The sequence below is a fragment of the Ziziphus jujuba genome, chromosome 2, assembly GCF_031755915.1.
Source record: "Ziziphus jujuba cultivar Dongzao chromosome 2, ASM3175591v1".
NCBI classification, from domain to species: Eukaryota; Viridiplantae; Streptophyta; class Magnoliopsida; order Rosales; family Rhamnaceae; genus Ziziphus; species Ziziphus jujuba.
In genome coordinates this window covers 32,045,214-32,066,011 of record NC_083380.1, presented here as the reverse complement: position 1 = coordinate 32,066,011, position 20,798 = coordinate 32,045,214, and the positions used below count along the sequence as shown (strand labels likewise).

Below are 20,798 nucleotides of genomic sequence, written 5' to 3'. Positions count from 1 at the left end.
ATGGCGTTGAACGCTCTTGAAGGTTTGGGTTTAGCCAAGCCCATAACCACTATGATTACGATGATGATGCAGAAAAAACCTGCGGTTCTATACCACTATCCATGCCCAGACGGCGCTTTTGCAGCTTTAGCAGCTCACCTCTTCTTCTCTGCTGCTTGTCTTCTGGTGATGTTCTTCCCCAACACTGTCTACAACCCCATCGCTTCCAATCAGCTCCCTCTGGCCGTAATCAGCGATATTTACCTTCTAGACTTCGTGGATCCATCTGGGTTTGTTCAGGAAACCTCTTCCAAGGTCAGCAGAGTGGTGGTTTTGGATCATCACTAGACCGCAGTGGAGAATCTTTGCGGTGAGAGTTCTTGTTCAGTTGGTGAGAATGTGGAGAGGGTTATTGATATCCGGAGGAGTGGAGCTACTATTGCTTTTGATCATTTCAAGGAAAGAGCTGGTAGTGGTCTAAAAGATTTGAATGTTGATTCGATGTGGGTTTGAACTTTGAATCCATCCTTGTTCAAGCAGGTAATTTGTTTTTTAAGGGCTTATTTTATTTTATTTTTTTATTTTTTTTGTTGAAGCTATAAAGCTAATAAGTTCTCTCTTTATTTGGGTGTATAAGTTTTTTGCAGTTGTTTTGTTTGAATTTGGAGGATGTAATCAGTCAGGGATTGGCCAGCTTATCCTAAAAGCAGGAAATGATTCTTTCGGTCAATCATATGAGATTGCTCTTGTGAGTGGCGCATTTGGACATTGCCTGGTATAGTCAATGTATCCTTCTCTCTCTCCAAACATGGTTCAGTGTAACATTTTTATATATGTTCTTGTACTTACTTGTTTCAGAGTGTGGAAGTGTTTTATTAGGTACAAGTGAATTGATGACTGAATTCTCAGTGTACAGTCATATCAAGTTTATACATTTGTTTACGTTAGACTTGTTCTTCTATGGGTAGGCTGTGAATGCTGATTCTGTATCAGAGTTGAGGAGTGAACTTGTTCATCAATTAGCCAACAAAAGCCGTAATCTAAAGTGGAGGTATGCAGCTATCTACCTACATATATGATTGTCAATGTACTTGTAGCATATTTTTCTTTCTTTTTTTAACAGTCATTGATTAGACTTTTCTGTTTTTTATATTATTGGTCGACTGCAATTTATCCCTAGAAAATAAGTAGGCTTGGAGTGTACGTTTCAATCTAGTCTAAAGTTGTTATTTTGCTAGCTACACAAATAGTTGTTGACTTGTTGTGGGCCTGAAGCAACTCAAGGACTTAAATGACATAGATGAGTACAAAAGCTTCACACCTTTCATTGGAGGAATTTCTTTTCTTGAAAAATTCCTGTTCTTTTCTCCTTTGAATGCATTGATTATTGGCTCGCCACATTTAAGCATTTACATGCCATTTTCTCGTAGTTATAATTCCTATGGAAAAGCAATGTTGAGGACTAAAACTGGTAAGCGTGGCATTAATTGCTTAGAGCTATTCTTTCTAGAGTTATGATGTGGTAGACTGTTCTATTCTCCAGTAATATATATTCATGCAACAGAGAAATCATACCTCAGTTGTTTCTGATAAATTGGATAAGCCCCCTTGTCAGGGTAAATAACAGTCAGTCACTTGGACATTGGAGATCACTTCAACTCTATAATGATGTGGTTCAGATAATACACCTAATCTTTTCCTTGGTCAAGGATTTCATGCCAATACTTCCGTAAGTTTGTGTGCCTACTTTCTTTTGATTATCTTTGAAGTGTCACAACTAAAAATGCCTCTAGTAACTAAAAATGCCTCTAGTGTCACAACTAAAGGACTATAGGGGGTTACAGAATAATATAAGAATAGCTGCCAACCAAAGAAGTCTTATGTACAAGCCACTAAAAGAGGCGAATTGAATAGCTCTTATGAAAGCTCCAATTTTTAACTATTACGTTGTCAAAACCTCCCATGGAGAAGAATTCTAGCATAGTCTCACCATTAAAGGATGCAGAAGAATTCTAGCATAGTCTCACCATTAAAGGATACAGAACATGCTTCCATCTTACAAAACAGAGTTTAAAAAAGCAGTGGCTGACCTGGTGAAGACCCAGATGGTGATCATTGAGGATTTATTCATGGGTCAGCCATGAGGCCGATGACCATTTTTTATGATGCCTAATGCCGCTTGTTTGTTATTGAATTGTAGTTAATTGACCAGAACAAATTGCTGGAGAAGCCTTGCAGTTTGTCTTGGTCATTTCCTGTTCTAAGTGTCTTTTTTTTTTTATTTTATTTTTTTTTTGATACTTGGTTTTGTATCTATTTAAGTAGCTTGCATATGCAGAGTTAGGTCCACTTTCTAATAGCTTTTGCATTTCAAATTAATTGTAAGGCTACCTTAGTCTAAAACCAGAATGGCCACTAACAACAATGTTAGACCAGAGAGTTGATATAGAGAGGGATGAAAAAAAGATAATGCAAAGGCTTATTAATTGTGGGATAGCTATGCTTTAATAACAATGATGATGAATTTTAAATAATATGTGCGAAAATTGAATGGAAATTTAGTAGAGCACTATGATATGCAATTTCCTTTGTTAATTTGTTTCTCTTTGTATGGTTTCGAGAATCAACCAACCAACAAATTGGTGGCCCATGTGACTGACTCATAGCTCCCCTCTCGCCGATATGTGGACCATTCCTCTTCAAATTCGATAAGGGCTTCTATAAGTCTTCGTTGACCACCCTTATCGCAATGACTGGAGTAGATTTAATATAGACTTTTGAATATTTTTATGAAGTATTTTTAAGTGATTACTTTTGCAAAGTTAAATAAATTCAATTAACTTTTATAGAGTTACAGAATTATGAAAGATTATCAAACTCTTTATATATTTTCATTTTAAAAGAATTCTATAGGTATTGATAGGTTTTCATTGACATTGATAAAGATTCATTGACTACTAAATATAATATATACATTGTTGTAACAAAATTATACATATACCTCATGTGAATAAAAATATTTTATTTCGTTTTAAATTTTTTTTCAAAATTTAAAAATAAAGGAGGCATTTTACTTTATTTTTTTATTTTTTTATTTTTTTTATTTATTGTTTCAAAGAAACAAATGAAATTATATTAAAGAAAAGTATAATATACATTTTAAAAAATAAATATAAGATAATAAGAAAATAAATAACACAAACAAGAAGAATAAGCTACTAGGGCCCTTACTAAATTAAACTTTGCTAACTCATGTGCTGCAACATTATTGACGTAAAAGCAAATAAAACTTTTCAAAAAGAACCAGTAAAGGCGAATATAAGAATATAAGAGGTTCTTCCACTGTAAAATTTTTATCATCCTCTGTGATTCCTCTTACCATCAATAATGAAATGCTTCAGGAGACATTTTACTTAAAAAGTGAAGTTAACATCAATCAAGTGTATATCCATTTTTTTAGTCAAAACAAGAATTGTTTGTTTTGAGGGTATACAATGAAGAAGAGAGAAAATTTCTTGGCATTTTACTTTTTGTTGGGCTTTGGTTTTCTGCGGTTGGAATAGACAGAAAGAGGAAGAACGGGAATGCCACAAAAATGGTGTGCAAAGTAAATTAAGTTGGAGAGATTCCAAAAATATTCGGAAGTCGTTGTTAATGAATAAGTTAGAAATTGTGAGGTTTGATATTTATATTTTACACTCAATTACAAATTGAAGTATGTAGAGATTCAACCTGTATATAGCAAGCAATATATATATCCACAAGCAACACACAACCCACAAAAATCCACAAACAAACAAATATTGATGAAATAAAAAATCTCATAACAAATTCATATGAAAAATCTAGAGAGAAAAAGAGACAAACACATAAATATAAGAGATGAGAGAGAGAAAGAGAGCAAAAAACACAAATGTTTTTATGTGGTTCGATCAAGGTGATTTACGTCCATCGACAAACAAAGAGATGATGATTTTTCATTAAGAGCATAGTACCATTGATGGGATTTTGAGATGATGATTTTTCACCAAGAGCATAGTAACAGTGATGGGATTTTGAAAAACCCACTGTTTCTCTCTCTAAAACCAGTAGAAAAGCCTCTCATCTGTTATGGTTCGAATTCCTAGGCTAATATATCATTAAAGAGGGGCAAAATCATTATTTTTTTTATTTATTTTTTTTCCTTGCTTTCTTTCTCTTCACTTTATCACCAAACATCATCCCATCAATTTCTCATGTTCACAACTTCTTATGTTCATCGTTAATTTAGAATAAAAAAACAACAAAGTGTTTATATAGTTCCATTTATAAAGTCTATAAAAGTTATTGGACAATACACTAGATCCCCTAATTTACATTCTTCAATTCCTCCCCCAAAATATGGAGATTGGAAAACCCTCTTCTTCACCATTCATAGGCCGAGGCAGCTTCATCCTTCTTGTTTTGATGGTTTTGCATCTTCAAACTAGCTATGCAAAACATCATGATCATCATCTTTGCCCTGCATCTTCATGTGGAAATATACCCAATATAAGCTACCCTTTTCGGCTCCAAACCGATCCACCAAACTGCGGGAAGAAAAGGTATGAACTATCATGTGAGAATAACAACCGTTCTACTGTCTTAAACTTGTATTCAGGAAAATACCATGTCCGTGCAATCAATTACGATAACTATACAATCCGACTGGCTGATGTCAATATTGACAAGGCTAATTGCTTCACCGTACCACTTTACTCCTTGGCCGCATATAACTTCACTGACGAATCTCCATATTCAGGATCATTTTTTAATGATAACGGAAAAACTTTGGATAACATCTCACTTTCAGAGGTTATAATATTCATCAAGTGTGAAAATCCAGTTGAGTCTCCTCTGTATGTACCCACTGAACCATGCATTAATAGTAGCGGTGCTGCTAGTACTACCTTATCCAAAGAGGAATATTACTCTTATGTGAAGGTTGGTGGAACAAATACGTCGGAGTTAGAGGATTCTTGCCGCATAGAGCTTATGGTTATGATCACATCACGACTGCAGAGTTTGGGAAAACAGCAGCACCAACGTTTCCTACAAAGACATACACAATCAACTTGTATACGGCTTTGAGCTTTCATGGTTGACTAGTTTTGTTGATTTTGGTGGCACTTGCTATGTCAATGGCTCTAACAACATGGTCGTTTGTAAGTATATATATAGAAGCGTAAATTTTTTTTAATTAAATTGTGGAGTTCGTATAGTTTCCACTGCCTTTAAGATATATAATATAATAATGGTGTGAGCTGACAGTGTTAATTTCTGTTTCCTACTGTAGGCTTTGACCGGGGTACTAGTGTTCCGACCAATCTTAAAATTGGCTGGGAGTATCCTCTCTTAAGTCTCAAGATCCTAATATACTATTACTATCCTAGAAAGAAACAGTTTTCACAAACTGCTTGAAAAATACAAAAGATCTAGTTTCTGATAGTTTTTTTGTGAGAATTTCTATGGTCATATATATATATATATATATAGGCTAGTATTTAAAGCTGCACACACAAAGTCTTTTTACTTGATTGATTTATTCAGGATCATTTTTTTGGACATCTAATTTACTAACTATTTTACTTGTTTTTTTTTACTTGTAGTGCTTGTCCCCATCATGATCCTATTAATCGGTAAATCCTTAATTTACAACATCCATATTTGTCTAACATGAGTAATCTAACAATTTAACTCTCTGTATGCAAATAAGTGTCGTCTGTCTATTTACTTTATGCATAAATTGAATTAGAATCCTTTGTTTTTTTTTTTTTCTTTTTTTTTCCTCCTATGCTTGTCCTATACTTGTTTTTCAATCCTGGTTTGTCAATTCGATGAATAACATAAAACCATTTTAGCAACAAAAATCAAAAATCAAAAATCGAAAAGATAAATAAATTCAAATTAAATATTTATGGATATATATTTCAAGTGTTAAAAAGCAAACATAGATGAAAACAAGTAGAGGATCTCAAATATGTAAGAATATGAGAATAAGGAATTAATACAACAAGATCAATTAGATTCATGATTTTATAATTTTATCATTATTATTCTTTGACATTGAGGCTGTCTGAGAAGGGATGATGATTTTATTACTTGAACATAATTTTGAACCGAAAAGCAAATATATATACTAAACAACTCAAATTTGTGACATCGATTAACTGTTGGTATATGTAATAAGAAAATTTTCATACATGCAGTTTTAAAATTATACATTGATAATTATCAAATAACTCTTTTGGTATATATTTTCGTACAGTTTTTTTTGGCTGGATTCTATTTGGAATTGCATTCCTCATCTGCAAATGGCGAAGGCGACATTTATCAATGTATAACATTATTGAAGAATTCTTACAAACTAACAACGATCTTATGCCTATAAGGTATTCGTACTCCGATATTAGAAAGATGACTAAGGGTTTCAAGGACAAATTTGGTGAAGGAGGTTATGGTTTTGTCTATAAAGGAAAGCTTCGTAGTGGACGTTTTGCAGCAATCAAGATGTTAGCGAAATCCAAGGCTAATGGGCAAGATTTCATCAATGAAGTTTCTACCATTGGAAGGATTCACCACATCAATGTTGTGCGGCTTGTTGGTTTCTGTGCTGAGGGATCAAAACGTGCTCTTGTATACGATTTTATGCCTAATGGATCCCTTGACAAATATCTTTTTTCTAAAGAAGGAATTAACTCCTTAGATTGCAAGACAATGTGTGAAATCTCATGTGGTGTGGCTCATGGTATTGAATATCTTCATCGAGGATGCAACATGCAAATTCTGCATTTTGATATCAAGCCGCACAACATTCTTTTGGATGAGAATTTTATTCCAAAGGTTTCTGATTTTGGACTTGCAAGATTATCTCCATTAGGCAACAGCATTGTCTCTCTTACCGCAGCAAGAGGAACCATGGGATACATAGCTCCTGAGTTGTTTTACAAGAATATTGGAGCAGTTTCTAATAAAGTGGATGTTTATAGTTTTGAAATGCTATTGATAGAAATGGCTAGTAGAAGAAAGAATTTGAATGCAGGCACAGATCATACAAGTCAAATTTACTTTCTTTCGTGGATTTATGATCAATTCAAGGAAGGAAACAATATTGAAATGGGTGATGCGACAGAGGATGAATCAAAAATAAGAAAAAAGATGATTATTGTTGCATTATGGTGTATACAGATGAATCCAAATGATCGACCAACAATGAATAGAGTCAAAGAGATGCTTGAAGGAGATGATGAAAGCCTACAAATGCCTCCAAAATCTTTTGTATGTCCACAAGAAAAGCCTGTAGAGCTTGTAAATGATGAAGGGGTGAAATCAGATTCAAGATACTCAACATCAACTTCATATCATGACAACTACAGTGAGATTAGTCAAATTATAGAATCAAGTTAAAGAAATAAAGAGTAAAAATGGTAGGTTTGTTGTTTTCGCATTTCGCATTTGCTAAGGCAAATATATGCTTTTATCCCTTTACTTGTTTTAGAACTAAATTCTCATTTACGATGCCATGAGGCTTTGTATTAAATTAGTCTTTTCCTTTTTAGAAGTCAAGTAATTTATATGTTGGGGGATGATTCCGATTGGTTTAGTAAAAACAAACCATGAAAATAAAACAATAAGAATAATCATAAAAACTGCACTTATTGTTTACAAAGATTATTATTTTAATGTTTTAATCTGTACTTAAGAAATGAAAAAAAAAAAAAAAAAATTGTACTTCTTTGTTTGGAAGTCATCAAGCTCATGGCTCTTCTCATTATCCCATACGATGTAAAACGGAGGAAACCAATTAATAGTTAATAGTGTTATAGGTACTAAAAAATTTATATGGCAAAAATTGTATTATTATTCTATTAAATATACATATATATATATATATATATAATTTAAATATAGATGAATAAATTTTTTTATATTTATTTAACTTTTTAATAAATATATGTAATTAAATATCAAAATCAATAAAATAAAACTATGTTATTTTGCTACATCATTTGGTAAATCTTTTTTATACCTAATGACATTATTAATTAAAACTGTATGAAGATAGTTAGTAATCATTATTTTTTCCTTTCAAAAGGGCCAAAAAAAAAAAAAAATCAAAACTTGTATTTTAATAAGGGAATATTGTAATTATGTTCAAGAAATATATAAATAAACAAATTGCATTTAGGCAAAAAAGAAAAAAAAAAATTATTCATTTATTGTAAATATGCGTGTTCAGGGCTCTGACTTCGCTTCGGTAGTTTTCCCCAATTCGAAGTCATTTAACTCTGTTCCCAAAATACGAAACTACAGCTTTCAAAGACCAAACATCTAATTCTCGTACTTTCTTTCTCTCTTAAATTAATAGATCTCTTCCACTAAAGCTACCAAGCCCTTCTCTTCTTTCCTTCGAAACTCTTTCTGAAGCAGAGCAACCAAACATGGCGTTGAACGCTCTTGGAGGTTTGGGTTTAGCCAAGCCCATCACCACCATGATTACGACGATGATGCAGAAGAAACCTGCGGTTCTATACCACTATCCATGCCCAGACGGAGCTTTTGCAGCTTTAGCAGCTCATCTTTTCTTCTCTGCTGCTTGTCTTCTGGTTATGTTCTTCCCCAACACCATCTACAACCCCATCGCTTCCAATAAGCTGCCTCTCGCCGAAATCAGTGATATTTACCTTCTAGACTTCGTGGATCCATCTGGGTTTGTTCAGGAAATCTCTTCCAATGTCAGCAGAGTGGTGGTTTCAGATCACCACAGGACCGCAGTGGAGGGTCTTTGCGGTGAGAGTTCTTGTTCAGTTGGTGAGAATGTGGAGAAGGTTATTGATATCCAGAGGAGTGGAGCTACTATTGCTTTTTATTATTTCGAGGAAAGAGCTGGTAGTGGTCTAACCGATTTGAATGTTGGTTCGATGCGGGTTTGAACTTTGAATCCATCTTTGTTCAAGCAGGTAAATTGCTTTTTATGGGTTTATTGGTTTTATTTTATTTTATTTTATTTATTAAAGGTGTAAAGCTAAAAAATTCTCTCTTTATTTGGGTGTATAAGGCTTTTGCAGTTGCTTTTTTTGAATTTTGGGGATGTACTTAGTCAAGGGTTGACCAGCTGATCCTAAAAGCAGGAAATGATTCTGTCGGTCAATCATATGAGATTGCTTTTGTGGGTGGAGCATTTGGAGATTGCCTGGTATAGTCAATGTATCCTTCTCTCTCTCTCCAAACATGGGTCATTGTAGCATTTTTATATATGTTCTTGTACTTATTTGCTTCAGCGTGTAGAGGTGTTGTGTTAGGTACAAGTGAATTGATGACTGAATTCTTAGTGTACAGTCATGTCAAGTTTATACATTTGTTTATGTTGGACGTGTCCTTCTATGCGTAGGCTGTGAATGCTGATTCTGTATCGGAGTTGAGGAGGGAACTTGTTCATCAATTAGCCAAGAAAAGCCGTAATCTAAAGTGGAGGTATGCAGCTATCTACCTACAAATATGATTGTCAATGTATTTGTAGCATATTTTTCTTTCTTTTTTTAACAGTCATTGATTAGACTGTTCTGTTTTTTATATTATTGGTTGACTGCAATTTATCCCTAGAAAATAAGTAGGCTTGGAGTGTACGTTAGTTTCAATCTAGTCTAAAGTTGTTATATCGCTAGCTGCAGTAATAGTTGTTTACTTGTTGTGGGCCTGATGCAACTTAAGGACTTAAATGACATAGATGAGTACAATAGCTTCATATTTCATTGGAGAGATTTCTTTTCTTGAAGAATTTCTGTTCTTTTCTCCTTGGAATGCATTGATTATTGGCTCGCCACATTTAAGCATTTACATGCCAGTTTTCTCGTAGTTATAATTCCTATGGAAAAGCAATGTTGAGGACTAAAACTGGTAAGTGTGGCGTTAATTGCTTAGAGCTATTCTTTCTGGAGTTATAATGTGGTAGACTGTTCTTTTCTCCAGTAATATATATTCATGCAAAAGAGAAGTCATTACCTTAGTTCTCTCTGATAAATTGGATAAGCCCCCTTGTCAGAGTAAATAACGGTCAGTCACAGGGCATTGGAGATCACTTCAACTCTACTATGATGTGGTTCAGATAATCCACCTAATCTTTTCCTTGGTCAAGGATTTAATGCCAATACTTCTGTAGATTTGTGGTCCTACTTTCTTTTGATTATCTTTGAAGTGTCACAACTAAGAATGCCTCTAGTATCACAGCTAAAGGACATTAGGGGGTTGTGGAATAATATAAGAATAGGTACCAACCAAAGAAGTCTTATGAACAAGCCACTAAAGAAGTGAATTTAATAGCTCTTATGAAAGCTCCAATTTTTAAGTATTACATTGTCAGAACGTCCCATGTAGAAGAATTCAAGCATAGTCTCACCATTAAAGGGTACAGAAGAATTCTAGCATAGTCTCACCATTAAAGGATAGAGAATGTGCTTCCATGTTACCATACAGAGTTTAAAAGAGCAGTGGCTGAGCTGGTGAAGACCGAGATGGTGATCATTGAGGATTTATTCATGGGTCAGCCATGAGGCCGATGACCACTGTTGCTTGTTGATGCCTAATGGCACTTGTTTGGGATTGAGTTCAAGTTAATTGACTAGAACAAATTGCTGGAGAAGCCTTGCAGTTTGTCTTGGTTATTTCCTGTTCTATGTGCTTTTTTTTTTTTTTTTTTTTGGCTGATTCTAAAGTGTCTTGTTTTGTATATCTTTGATTGGCTGCATATGCAGATTTAAGTCCACTTTCTAATAGCTTAAAAGTTTTTCAAATTAATTGTAAGACTACCTTTGTCTAAAACCAGAATGGCCACTAACAACAATGTTAGGCCAGAGAGTTGATAGAGAGGGGGATGAAAAAAGATAATGCAAAGGCTAATTACTTATGGGATGGCTATGCTTTAATAACAATGACGGCGAGTTTTAAATAGTATGTGTGAAAATTTAATGGAAATTTGGCAGAGGATCACCATGATGTGTAATTTCCTTTGTTAATTTATTTCTCTTTATATGGTTTCCAGAATCAACCAGCCAAAAAATTGGTGGCGCAGGTGACTCATAGCTCCCCTCTTGCCGATACCAGTACTCTTCAAATTCGATATCCTTTTGTAGTGACCCTTCGATAGGGGCTTTATAAGTCTTTGTTGACCACCCTTATCACATTGACTAGATTATATTTAATATAGACTTTTGAATATTTTTATGAACTGTTTTTTAAGTGATTACTTTTTCCAACTTAATGAAATTCTATTTGTAGAGTTACAGAATTATGAAAGATTATCAAACTTTGTGAACTTTCATTTTGAAAGATTTCTATAGGTATTGATAGATTGTTATTGAGATCGATAAACATTCATTGACTACTAAATATAATATATACTTTGTTGTAACAAAATTATACATATACATCATGTGAATAAAAATATTTTATTTCGTTTTATATTTTTTTTCAATATTTAAAAATGAAGGAGGCATTTTGACTTTTTTATTTTTTATTTCTATTTATTGTTTCAAAGAAACAAATGAAATTGTATTAAAGAAAAGTAGCACAAACATAAAAAAAAAAAAAAAAAAAAATAATAATAATAATACAATAAGAAAGTAAATAAAATAAACAAGAAGAATAAGCTACTAGTGTCCTTACTAAATTAAAATTTGCTAACTTATATGCCACTACATTATAGACGTAAAAGTAAACAAAACTTTTAGAAAAGAAACAGTAGAGACGAATATAAGAACATAAGAGGTTCTTCCGCTGTAAAATTTTTATCATCCTCCATGATTCCTCTTACCACCAATAATGAAATGCTTCAGGAGACATTTTACTTAAAAAGTGAAGTAAACTTCAATTAATTTTAAGTGAAGTTTTTTTTTTTTTTTTAAATTAAAACAAGGGTAGTTTGTTGGAGGATATACAATGAAGAAGAGAGAATATTTCTTTGCAACTTACTTTTATTGGGCTTTGGTTTTCTGCTTTGGAGTAGACAGAAAGAGGAAGAACGGGAAGGCCACAAAAATGGTGTGCAAAGTAAATTAAGTTGGAGATATTCCAAAAGTATTCAAAAGTCATTGTTAGTGAATAAGTTATAAATTGTGAAGTTTGATTTTTATATTTTACACTCAATTACAAATTAAAGTACTTATATAGTTCCATTTCTAAAGTCTATAAAAGTCATTGGACAATACAATAGTAATACAAAGACTTTACAAAAAAAAAAAAAAAAAAAAGAGAAAAAAAAAAGACCTTATATCATACATAAATCTTTCTTATGTTTTCGGTCTATTAATAATAGCACTAGAAAAACACAATAACGTACAAATTTTTTTTTTTAAATAAAATCTTTTTGGAAAATCACAAGAAAAGTAGTCACAAAGACCCAATTGGAATACACTCATTGATGCTTCCTCTTCTCATTGCTTTTGCACTCATAATAATTAGTCTCTGCCAATGAAAGAGGTCTTTTTTTCTAAAAAAGTTATATATATATATATATATTAAAATTTTCTACTTACTTTCCAATTAGGAACGAGCTAGGAAGAAGGGTACCTGAGGTTCTTACCTAAAAAAATTTCCGAGGGAACGAGCTAGGAAGAAGGGTAACGGAGGTTCGTACCTAAAATAATTTCAGAGGGAATGAGGTAGGAAAATGGCATGAAATTCGCTTACAGATGCAGTCAACGTACGGACATGTCTGCGTCAATATTTGACATAAAAATTCCCTTACATTCAGACTTGGTATATATATGAAGAATAAGAAGATAGAGCAATTGTTTGTAATGAATTGATTACTGGCATGCCATGTTTAACGATTTACGTGGCAGTTTTCTTTTGGTTATTTGAACGAACGAAATGTTATTATTGCTAAGACTTGAACTGTTTGTTTGTTCATGCCATGTTTAGAGATTTACGTGGCAGTTTTCTTGTGGTTATTTGAATGAAAAGAAATGTTATTGTTGCTAAGACTTGGGCTGGTTGTTTGTTTTTCTAATGACAATTTTGCGGTTGTTGGACCCACAGACTGAGTGCAAGCAAATTTTGATTTTGAGAATGAAAAAATTGTTCAAAGATTAACCTTGGGTTTGGATAAATTAGACACACGTTTTGTCTCTTAATGGGAGTTGTTGATAATTGGAGTCCACTGGCATGTGGTGCTCCAGTTAACCGAATGTAGAAGGTGATCCTCCTCTGCTTTTGTGGACTCAGTACCAAGTACCATTTTATTATTACCTCTAGTTATGGCTTTTTAAAAGGTAATCCTCCTCTGCTAAATTTTCTCTTAAACCTGCTTCTAGTTATGGCTTCAAGGAATACTAGATGTAAAACGACAGAAATAGCACTCATCTCCATTTTTTGATTTGTTAGTATTTTTGCCCCCCGCTCAAATTATCATACTTTCTAAAAGTTTTTCCTACTATCTTTCTCATTGGTTTTGTTGAATCTTCAATAAGAATATGTGGTGGAAAGTATGCCCTAATAAAGGAAATAGGTAATTTTTAGTGACAGGTTACTAATTTTGTAATTTTTTCCTTCTTTCTTCTAATTAATTTTAATGTAGGGTCCTACTTATCCATATATATATATATATATATATATATATATATATATATATTTTTTTTTTTTTGAAGTTAAGTCCACCTTACCGGAGTTATTGAATGTTTTGTACATCAATGTGGTTGGAAAAATATGGCTATGATATCACATAATATTAGTGGCTCTATGTTTGACTAGAGACAGTGTTTTTTTTTTTTTTTTCTCGTTCTAGTTTTGAGATTGACCAATTATGAGTAGCTATAATGAAGACCTGACCAATTAAAAGTTGACAAAATGGAACTCAAAAGATTTGGTTTATTGCTATCTACAAGTAGCATGAACTTCCTTAATTTCCTTTCTCAAATTGGAATAATAATCATCCAAAATGTGATTTGTTTCTTAGAAAGATCATTATTTCCGAGTTGCAAACTGTATTTCTTGTTTGCAAGTCAAAAAGCTCATGATCTTTCTTTCTCATTTTCTCTTACAATGTAAAGACAGAGGAACCCAATTAAAAATATTTATGCATGTAATTATTATTTATTATTCTTTCTTTTCCCAATCGTCTCATTTCGATTGATAATATTGAAGCCGCATAATTGGCTGCAAATTCGCTACAACATGCAAGGATAAAACATATAGAAATTAATGATCAAATCCACTACAAAATGAACTTTAAGTGAGACGTGTGCCTTCTAAACAGCAGATCGCAGAGGAGGCTGTTATGGACAGTGGCAAGTGGCGACTTCAAGCTCAGCTTTCAAATTTAGTTGTCTGTTTATAGCAGACCAATGACTTTAATTAATGCTACTATGAGAGTCTGTTAAAGTTTGTTAAGTGTGTTAGTCAGTGTTTGTTGCTTGAGTGAGATTAGTTTTGCATGAATAACTCTTCCAATTCTGAACTTAACTAGCATCCTAATTCAGTTTCTTGTTTTCTTTCTATTCTTTCTTGTTTTGTAAGGTGTGTCAACTTGCTTTTTAATTTAATATGGAAAATAAAAATAAGTGTAGCGCACATCATGCTAGAGAAACAGAGAAAGATGAGGAACCACTTCATTCTTCACCACCAATATGTGAACTATATGTATGATAACTTTTGACAAGTCATATTGGCCTTTGAATGAATATATTCAGGGTGAATAAGCATTGAGAAGTTATGATCATGATTTATACACCGTTACATCAATTCATTTACTGGTCAAAATGCTATTTGTAAAAAATATTACTCGAATAGCTTAGTACATAGAACTCGGTCCTTAATCTCACCATAAGATTCTTTAAAAAGTGCTAAATAAACAAAGTTAAAATCAAAAGTGGGACTGCAATTAATAAGAGGAAAAGAAATAGCGAACAAAATAGCTTATGCAGAGGCTAATTAATTATTGGATATCTCTGCTCTAATAACAATGATTTTGATTTTAAATAATATGTGTGAAAGTTTAATGGAAAAATTGGCAGAGGAGCACCATGCAATTTCCTTTCTTAATTCTTTTATATATATATATATATATATAATTGCCTTTCTTAATTTATTTGAATTTCTCTTTACTGTGGACATTACATGGTTTTCAAATTCAACATGCTTTTGTAGTGACCAGGTAATAAGGCTTTATAAGTCTTCGTTGACCATCTGTTGACCACCTTATCGCAAAGACTAGGGGCATATCTAATCTAGACTTCTAAATATTACTATGAACTTTTTTAAGTGATTGCCTTTGTAAAGTGACTAAGATTCTATTAACTTTTATAGACTTACAGAATTATAAAAGAGTATCATATTTTTGTAAACTTCCAGTTTAAAATGTTTCTATTAAGTATAGACTGAAAATAGACTTTCAATATTGACTAGTACTACATATAATATATATTTTCTATTAACAAAATTATATATATTCCTCACGTGAATTAATATTTTATTTGGTTTTATAATTTCTTTCAATATTTAACAATAAAGTAGGCAATTTACTTTTATTTATTTATTTATTTTCAAAGAAACGAATGAAATTGTATTGAAGAGAAGTAGCATTAACATAAAAAAATAAAATAAAAATAAATAAATAATAAAAGAAGAAGAGGAATAAGTAAGATAGGTACTAAGGCCCTTACTCAATCTAAATCATATATACATGTTTTTTGCATTAAACTTTGCTAATTCGTGCTACAACATTATTGACTTTATAAGTAAAAGTAAACAAAACGTTTCCCCCCAAAAAAATAAAAAATAAATAAATAAATAAATAATAAATAAATAAAAAACAGTTAAGAGGAATATAATAGGTTCTTGCACTCGAAAGTTCTTATCATACTCTATGATCCTCTTACCACCAATAAAAAAATTGCTTTAGGAGACATTTAATTTTTTTTATTTTTTTATTTTTTGGGTGAATCAGGAGACATTTTACTTAAAAAATGAAGTAAATCATTATTCATTAATTGTATTGTATATCCATGTTTATTTTTTATTTTTTTAAAGAATTGTTTGTTTTGAGGATGCGTATACAACAAAGAAGAGAGTATATTTCTGGCAATTTATTTTTTTTGTTAGGCTTTGGTTTTGTACGGGTTCAACGTTTCATAATTTTCATGAACCAAGGCTTTCTGCTAAACTACTTCCCACATCTTTAGCTTCCCAGAATAAGGAAATGTTTCCAACAGATCAAAATCCATATATATATATATATATATATAGATATATTTAAGATATTAATAGTATTCAGTTTTTCTATGTTTGACCGGATCAAACAGAGTTTTTTTTTTTTTGTAGTTTTGAAATTCCAATTATAAGCGAGCTAGGAAGAAGTCCTTGCCTTGGGAAAATCTTACATATAGATAGTGACAGTCAACAAACTTTTTCTACACATAACATGGTCACCCAGAATAGATAAACTTCTTATATGTGGTTGATATGAAGAAGTTGGTATACATAGACAATAGTTTGTTTGTGTTAAAGAACTCGTAATTCATATATATTCCCTCTTTCCTCAAATGGAAATTATTGGAAGACCTTCTTCACCCTTCATAGGTCTAGGCCTCGTTTTTCTTGTTTTAAACTGGAGCATTGATGAAAGAAATGTATGGAAAGTTTGGGTTCTTCAAAAAGAGGCATTTTGCTGCTTGAGAAAGAACTGGCCGTTGAGAAACAAAACTCTGCTTTGATACCATAAATAAATAAAGGGAATAGAAATGATATTGAATAGAGAAATGCTCTTGCATATTTACAGAAATATCTCTTACAAAAGGAATGGATCCTACATTATATCCGTAGAGTGCAATGGATAATAATTCTCTCATTCAAGAAATTTTTGATCAGATTGTCAGGAAACTCATCCCACCAATGTTGCCATACGATTTTAGAAGTTCTTTTGTTGGATAAGAGAATTTTTAGATAGTTTAGATATGATATAATGGAACTGTTTCTATGTTTGACTAAAAAGAGTTTATTTTTCTAGTTTTGACTTTTCAATGCTGAATCGGGAAGAAGACCTGACTGCTGGGGTCCTAACCTTGGAAAAATCATCCATATGCATAGTGATAGTCAACAAATTTAATTGCTACATAAATTGATCAATAACAAACATCCCCTTATATTGTAGACTTCATGTGTGTGTATATATATATATATATATATATATATATGTGGATGATATAAGAAGAAAATAGAGTAGGAAAGACCCCAACTGATATCCTTCCTCCTCCCCAAAAATATGGAAATTGGAAGACCCTCTTCACCTTTCTTAGGCCTAGGCAGCTTCATCTTTCTTTTTTTGATGGTTTTCCATCTTCAAACTAGCTATGCAGAACAACCTGATGATCATATTTGCCCTGCATCTTCATGTGGAAATATACCCAATATAAGCTACCCTTTTCGGCTCCAAACCGATCCACCAAACTGCGGGAAGAAAAGGTATGAACTATCTTGTGAGAATAACAACCGTTCTACTGTCTTAAACTTGTATTCCGGAAAATACCATGTCCATGCAATCAATTACAATAACTACACAATTCGACTGGCGGATTTCAATATTGACAAGGCTAATTGCTCCGCGGTACCTCCTTACTCTTTGTCCATTTATAACTTCACTTACAAAGATCCATATTTAACTAGCATGGATACAGACAGTGAATCATATTCACTCTCAGAAGATTTAACATTCGTCAAGTGTGAAAATTCAGTTGAGTCTCCTCTTTACATACGTACTGATCCGTGCATTAATAGTAGTGGTGCTGCTAGCACTACCTTATCCAGAGAGGAATACTACTCTTATGTGAAGGTTGGTGGAACATATACATCGGAGTTAGAGGATTCTTGCCGTATAGAACTTATGGTTATGATCACATCACGACTGCAGAGAATTTGGGAAAACAGAAGCACCAACATTTCCTACAAAAACATACACAATCAACTTGTATACGGCTTTGAGCTTTCATGGTCCTCGAGTTTTGCTGAAGATCATATCGTGGATTGCTGTTATGGTAAGGATATTTAGAAGCCTGAATTTTCTTTTTTATTAAATTGTGGAATTAATATAGTTTCCACTACATTTAAGATATATAACATAATAATGGTTTGAGCTGACAATGTTAATTTCTTTTTCTTCCTGTAGGCCGCCCTGACTGGAGTACTAGTATTCCGACCATTGCTCAAATTTGCCGTGAGGATCCTCTCTCAAGTCTCAACATCCTAATATACTATTACTATCCTAGAAAGAAACAGTTTTCCCAAACTGCTTGATAAAGATGAAAAATCTAATTTTTGAGAATTTTCTATGATCCTATATATCTTCTAACAATTAAATCTGCACAAACAAAGCCTTTTTACTTGATTGATTTATTCAGGATCATTTTTTTTGGACATCTAATTTATTAACCTCTTTTAATTGGTTCTTTTTTGGTCTTGTAGTGCTCGTCCTCTGCGTGGTCCTATCGAGCGGTAAATCCTTAATTTACAACTCCCATTTTTGTCTACCATGATTAATTTAAAAATTTAACTCTCTATATGCAAATCAGTGTCGTACAGCTATCTTTGTCCTATACTTGTTTTTAATCGTGATTTGTCAATTCAGTGAATGATATAAAACCATTTTATCAACAAAAATAAAAAATTGGAAAGATAAATAAATTCAAATTAAATATGTCAGGATATATAATTCAAGCGTTAAAAAACAGCATAGAAGAAAAACAAGTAGAGGATCTCAAATATATAAGAATATGAGAATAAGGAATTAATACGACAAGATCAATTAGATTCATGATTTTATCATTTTATCATTATTATTCTTTGACCTTGGGGCTGTGTGAGAAGAGATGATGATTTTATTACTTGAACATAATTTTGAGCTGAAAAGCAAATATACTAAACAATTCAAAATTGTGACATCGATTAACTATGTGTTAAGAAAATTTTTATAGATGCAGTTTTAAAACTGTACATTGATAATTATCAAATAACTCCTTTTGTATATATTTTCTGACAGTTGGGTTGAGCAGGCTTCTATTAGCAGTTGCATCTCATACCTACAAATTGCGAAGGCAACATTTATCAATGTGTAACATTATTGAAGAATTCTTACAAGCTAACAATGATCTTATGCCTATAAGTTATTCTTACTCCGAAATTAGAAAGATGACCAAGGGTTTCAAGCACAAACTAGGTGAAGGAGGTTATGGTTCTGTTTATAAAGGAAAGCTTCGTAGTGGACGTTTTGTAGCAATCAAGATGTTAGAGAAATCCAAGGCTAATGGGCAAGAATTCATCAATGAAGTTTCTACCATTGGAAGGATTCACCATGTCAATGTCGTGCAGCTTGTTGGCTTTTGTGCTAAGGGATCAAAACGTGCTCTTGTATACGATTTTATGCCTAATGGATCTCTTGACAAATATCTTTTTTCTGAAGAAGGAATTAACTCCTTAGATTGTACGACAATGTGTGAAATCTCATGTGGAGTGGCTTGTGGTATTGAATATCTTCATCGAGGATGCAACATGCAAATTCTGCATTTTGATATTAAGCCGCATAACATTCTTTTGGATGAGAATTTCATTCCAAAGGTTTCTGATTTCGGGCTTGCAAGATTATCCCCATTAGGCAATAGCATTGTCTCTCTTACCGCAGCAAGAGGAACCATGGGATACATAGCTCCAGAGTTGTTTTACAAGAATATTGGAGCAGTTTCTAACAAAGCAGATGTTTATAGTTTCGGAATGCTATTGATGGAAATGGCTAGTAGAAGAAAGAATTTGAATGCACGTGCAGAACATACAAGTCAAATTTACTTTCCTTCATGGATTTATGATCAAATCAAGGAAGGAAACGAGGTTGAAATGGGTGATGCAACAGATGATGAATCAAAAATAAGAAAGAAGATGATTATAGTTGCATTGTGGTGTATACAGATGAATCCAAATGATCAACCAACAATGAACAGAGTCAAAAAGATGCTTGAAGGAGATGTTGAAAGCCTACAAATGCCTCCAAAGCCTTTTCTATGTCCACAAGAAATGCCTCTAAATGATGAAGGATTGAAATCAAATTCAAGATACTCAACGCCAGCTTCAGATGATGAATCCAAACAGATTAGTGAGATTGTAGAATTACATTAAAAGATGTTGCTAATAACAGTTGGTTTGTTGTTTTCACATTTTCTATGAGAAATGTGCTTTCTATGAGAAACGTGCTTCATATATCGTTTAATTTAATTACTATTTGGGAATCAGATTCTCATTTAAGGTGTGATAAAACTTTGTATTAAATTAATCTTTTCCTTTCTAGATACAGAGTAAATTTATGTTCGGTGATGATTTGGATTGGTGGAATAAAAATTTGCTCGGAATATATAGTAATAGAAACTGATTATTTATTTATTTTTATTTTATTTTATTTTTAAGCTCCAGAATAAATAAATCGAACTATTATATAAAACGGTAAAATGTTGAAGCAAATGAAGAAATCCATCTTGCTAATGATTTTTCAGTGGATCCATCATCAAATTTACTATTTTATCATGGCAAACAAAATGTTGAAGCAAATGAAAAAAGCAACTTGAAGACAAATGTTGCAATAGCTAGCTAATTTGGGTGGATTCATTATCAAATTTACAATTTTATCATTGCAAGCAAAATGATGTTGAAGCGTACAAGGCAAATCCTAAGTCGAAGACCTTTTTCAGCAACTTTAAAATAAAGGATGCCCTGAAGTTAAAGTTAATATTGCAATGTAATAGTCCTGGCCCTTGAATGAGCTGTCAGCTTTG

At 32.5% G+C, this 20,798-nt stretch overlaps 2 protein-coding genes across 6 annotated transcripts; both read left to right on the top strand.

The window, feature by feature from the left end:
• LOC107405815 (rust resistance kinase Lr10-like) lies at window positions 1–20,370 on the top strand. Its single transcript, XM_060815098.1, has 8 exons — window positions 1–294; window positions 477–519; window positions 627–754; window positions 9,389–9,471; window positions 17,338–18,020; window positions 18,152–18,199; window positions 18,448–18,477; window positions 19,022–20,370. Exons 1-8 carry the CDS (start codon window positions 1–3, stop codon window positions 20,146–20,148), a joined length of 2,436 nt encoding a protein of 811 aa, XP_060671081.1. The 3' UTR covers window positions 20,149–20,370.
• Window positions 3,076–7,438, top strand: LOC132800565 (rust resistance kinase Lr10-like). 5 transcript variants are annotated; one of them, XM_060814544.1, is made up of 5 exons: window positions 3,076–4,562; window positions 4,760–4,842; window positions 4,942–5,162; window positions 5,607–5,636; window positions 6,266–7,438. In XM_060814544.1, the coding sequence occupies exons 3-5, from the start codon at window positions 5,153–5,155 to the stop codon at window positions 7,402–7,404; spliced, it is 1,179 nt and encodes a 392-aa protein (XP_060670527.1). In that variant the 5' UTR covers window positions 3,076–4,562; window positions 4,760–4,842; window positions 4,942–5,152; the 3' UTR covers window positions 7,405–7,438. The 5 variants fall into 5 exon arrangements, with proteins under 5 accessions (XP_060670527.1, XP_060670526.1, XP_060670525.1 ...); XM_060814543.1 differs by having other exon boundaries at window positions 4,760–4,856; XM_060814542.1 differs by having other exon boundaries at window positions 3,076–4,856.
• Window positions 20,371–20,798: the final 428 nt, after the last annotated feature.

Coding starts and splice junctions, on each gene's coding strand:
- LOC107405815 (XM_060815098.1), top strand. CDS start 1: ATGGCGTTGAACGCTCTTGAAGGTTTGGGTTTAGCCAAGCCCATAACC. Junction 295..476: donor TTCAGGAAACCTCTTCCAAG/GTCAGCAGAGTG, acceptor TTTGAATGTTGA/TTCGATGTGGGTTTGAACTT. Junction 755..9,388: donor GCGCATTTGGACATTGCCTG/GTATAGTCAATG, acceptor TTCTATGCGTAG/GCTGTGAATGCTGATTCTGT.
- LOC132800565 (XM_060814544.1), top strand. Junction 5,637..6,265: donor CATCATGATCCTATTAATCG/GTAAATCCTTAA, acceptor ATTTTCGTACAG/TTTTTTTTGGCTGGATTCTA.